We start from the raw sequence: 3773 nt of genomic DNA, 5'->3' as shown, positions 1-3773 counted from the left end.
TGTGTGTGTGTGTGTGTGTGTGTGTGTGTTGAGTACTTCCTTACTTTCTGACACTATAAGGTTCTCCAGACTCATCTTGTATATTCCCTGCTGCAGCCCTAGAATCAGCTTTTTCTCCAAGGATCCCTAGTTCCTTTAATTGGAGAGTGGCTCTAGAAACCAAGATCTATGTATTAAGTGTGCTAAGTGTGCTTGCTGCTACTAGGTGTCCTTGCTTCTAGGCCCTCTCGTCTAACAGAGTAAGGAAATACATGGGTTTATATTAACTTTTGTACATACACATATCTATAAATTTTTCTATATGTATCCCTCTGACTCTATATTAAGCTAAAGTGAGTTTATGCTGATGTCTCCCACTCTATTTTATTACCAAATAGATCATTCTAGCCTTTTCTTATTTGCCTTTATTCTCCAGTTCCCAACAGTGAGAAACTTGGCTTCTGCCATCTGCCATCCATCTACCTAACTGTTCAATTTTAGTATACATGCATAGTGGCTTCAGAATTGTTAGTCCATACCTTTATGGAAAACAAATATTAACCAAAGTTGTAACTGTTTATGTGCAATTCCTTTGCTTTTGGTATTACAGATTCCACTCATTTCCAAACTTATAAGGCTAGAACCTTTACGACCCATTCCTGCAGTGAGGTTGCTTTGTTAATATCATACAGTTAGTTTTGTGACAGTATGCATTCCATTCTGAGATCTCCCAACCTTCTAAAATATTTTTATTTGCATACATTAAAATTCATTCTAGTGCTATAAAAAGTCCTATAAGTTTTGACAAAGGCAAACTGTTGTGTATCCATCACTCCTGTATCATACATAAAACTTCTCTCCACAAATCCCTGCTTCTTGACCTAAACCAACCTGCCTGCAAATATTATCAATGGCCATGCCCTTAAAAAAGTAATTATCCTTAAAAAAATTCCTAAGGGGCACAATCCCCCTTACTTTTAATTTTCCATACTCCTCAGCCCAAATCTCCTTGGCTTCTTTTTTCCCCCTACTTCCTCAACCCCCACTCCCAGCTTGCCTGCATTTCCTTAAGGAAGGGTTTTTTCCCCGGTCTCTCCCTCCCACACTGTAGGACTACATGAATAGGCCAGATGAGCAGTCAAATTTTCCAAGAAGTAACTTCACCAAAATGTCCAATGATAGGCAAAGATCCAATGATGATACCCCCAGCACCAGCAGTGGTAGTTCAGATGCAGATCAGAAAGACCTCCCTGCTCCAGACCCTGAAGAAAAAGAAGAAAGAAAATCCTCTGTCACCCAGGGGAAAAAATATACCAAACTCTCCAGAAAAACCACTGCTGAATTATCTGCTGTTGTGAAAGGACTTCAGAAGGAGCTAACTGACGTCATCCACGTTGCTCCTCCCTACTTCCATGCTGGGCCTAAAGGAGATAACATTTATGAATGGAGATTAACTATATTTGATCCACCAAGTTGTGTGCATGAAGGTGGTATGGTTTTTCTGGATACCACATTTTCATCCAATTATCAATTTAAGCCACCAAAAGTTACTTTTCACACCGGAATCTATCACTGCACCATCAACAGTCAAGGACTTGTGTGTCTGAATATCCTTAAAGACAACTGGAGTCCTACTTTGACAATTTCAAAGATTTTGCTGCTCACTTGTTCCCTTTGGCAGAGTGCAACTCTGCAGATACTCCAGTTGGAAGCATTGCTTCTCAGTATTTGACGAACAAAGCGGAACATGGCCAGAGATAGGCAACATAATTCACAAATTTCTATACAATGTAGAGGAATAGGGACATCCTCTTACTGTGCTGCAAACCTTTTTTAATTTTTAAAGATTTTATTTTTAAGTAATCTCTGCACTCAACATGGGCTCAAAACTATAACCCTGAGATCAAGAGTTGCATGCGCTACTGACTGAGCCAGCCAGGTGCCCCTGTGCTACAAATCTTTATAGCTTTTGCAATATGGACTTCTGCTGTTTTGGGGGAGGGAAAAAATTTTCCTTCTACCATTCTAGGGTTTTTTGGCTGGTCTAATAATCAAATTGACATAAAACAGATTAATAGGAGAAAATCAAATTTAATTACATACATATGGAGATCCCATAAAAATATGAGACGTGGGGATAAGTCAGGCAGTTGAGGCTTACATGCCATCTCCCCTGAAGGAATGAGATAGAGGCCAGGACTTCAGAGGGGAGAAGGGTGATTCACGGGTTAAGAAGAGCAGATGTTTAGTAATCAGATGTTTGTCCTGCCATACAGATGAGTCATTCAGATAAAAAAGCTATCTCTTGGTTATAGCACTTTCTCTGTGCTAGGCCCCCTATATAATTTTTTTTTTTAGCTAGTTTAAGGGAGAGGTAAAAGTTTTTCTTGAGTCTGCTGGGTCTTGATTGCTTTGAGTTCAAACCAGTCCACATGCCAAAGTAGCACATTTTGGGGAGAATTGTTCTGAACGCCTTTAGTGTATATGCTTCTTTTCTCTGCTTTTACCCCTTGGAGACTGAAAGACTCCCCAACAGGGTAAATGTTATCAAGAATAGAATTTTGTAGCTGTAGATTAGTGTGTTTAAAATGTCTACTTGCAAGTCTTCATTCTTTGTGACACTAAAGTGTGTATTGCGGTGTACTGAGGATACTGGTCCTGAAGTTTACCAAATATTATAGTGCATTTTATATTTTATATTTTACATATGTAGTGTGTGTGTGTGTGGTAGTGCCGTTTAACTTATTATCTGCACAAAGTTATAAAGGTATACACAGAGGATCACAAATGAGGTTATTTATAGTAAACCTATATCTCTTTCTGACTATGTGGTTCATGCTGTTGGGAAAAATGTTTTAGCTTTATTTATGTCAACTTGTAATAAGAGAATGTTTTTTTACCCTTTGTAGCTCAGAGACCACCTGATGTATCATTTCAAACACCATAAGTATGTTCCTAAAGGCAAAAAAAAAAAAATCCTAAGGGATTTAACAATAGCTTTATAAAATACAGGATCTGAACGGCTATATTGTAATTGCTTCCTTGAATATTTATAACCTCATGAGAGCTTATCTATATTACCATGAACACCCATGCCCAGCACATATCTAGCACACAGTAGGAACCCAGGACCGTTGCTGAATAAAGATGGCAATCCCAGTTTATCCTAATTAAAATAACCTATACATGGTTTTCATTCTAAAATATTTCTGATTTTCAAGTTTATTCATTGGAAAATGTGGAAAGGTAACGAAAGCCTTGAGAGTCAATATCTGCTGTATAGGTATATTTATGGTGCAACACATTCATTACTACCAAGCTCTATAGAGTCCTACTAACTCAGAAGGGATTCTGCATACACATAATGAATATTTCAACATGTTTTTGCCTATGTATTGAAAGTGTGAACAATTTTTTAATGGCCTATATTTCCTCTTTTATTTTTTTTTAAAGATTTTATTAATTTATTTGACAGAGAGAGAGACAGCCAGCGAGAGAGGGAACACAANTTTTGCCTATGTATTGAAAGTGTGAACAATTTTTTAATGGCCTATATTTCCTCTTTTATTTTTTTTTAAAGATTTTATTAATTTATTTGACAGAGAGAGAGACAGCCAGCGAGAGAGGGAACACAAGCAGGGGGAGTGGGAGAAGAAGAAGCAGGCTCATAGTGGAGGAGCCTGATGTGGGGCTCGATCCTAGAACGCCGGGATCATGCTGAGCCTAAGGCAGACGCCCAACCACTGTGCCACCCAGGCGCCCCTATATTTCCTCTTTTAAAATGCTACAAGAAA

At 38.3% G+C, this 3773-nt stretch overlaps 1 protein-coding gene across 1 annotated transcript; it reads left to right on the top strand.

Moving 5' to 3' along the window:
* The first annotated feature begins 601 nt into the window (after positions 1-601).
* Positions 602-1740, top strand: LOC100468677 (ubiquitin-conjugating enzyme E2 E3-like). The gene is given in 2 exon segments (XM_034648674.1): positions 602-1649; positions 1652-1740. Coding segments are annotated over 2 exon segments (642 nt in total). The 5' UTR covers positions 602-1096.
* Positions 1741-3773: the final 2033 nt, after the last annotated feature.

This window comes from Ailuropoda melanoleuca, chromosome 20 (assembly GCF_002007445.2).
Source record: "Ailuropoda melanoleuca isolate Jingjing chromosome 20, ASM200744v2, whole genome shotgun sequence".
Taxonomy (NCBI): domain Eukaryota; kingdom Metazoa; phylum Chordata; class Mammalia; order Carnivora; family Ursidae; genus Ailuropoda; species Ailuropoda melanoleuca.
Note: the sequence above shows the minus strand (reverse complement) of the source record. Positions and strands in the feature narration are given on the sequence as shown.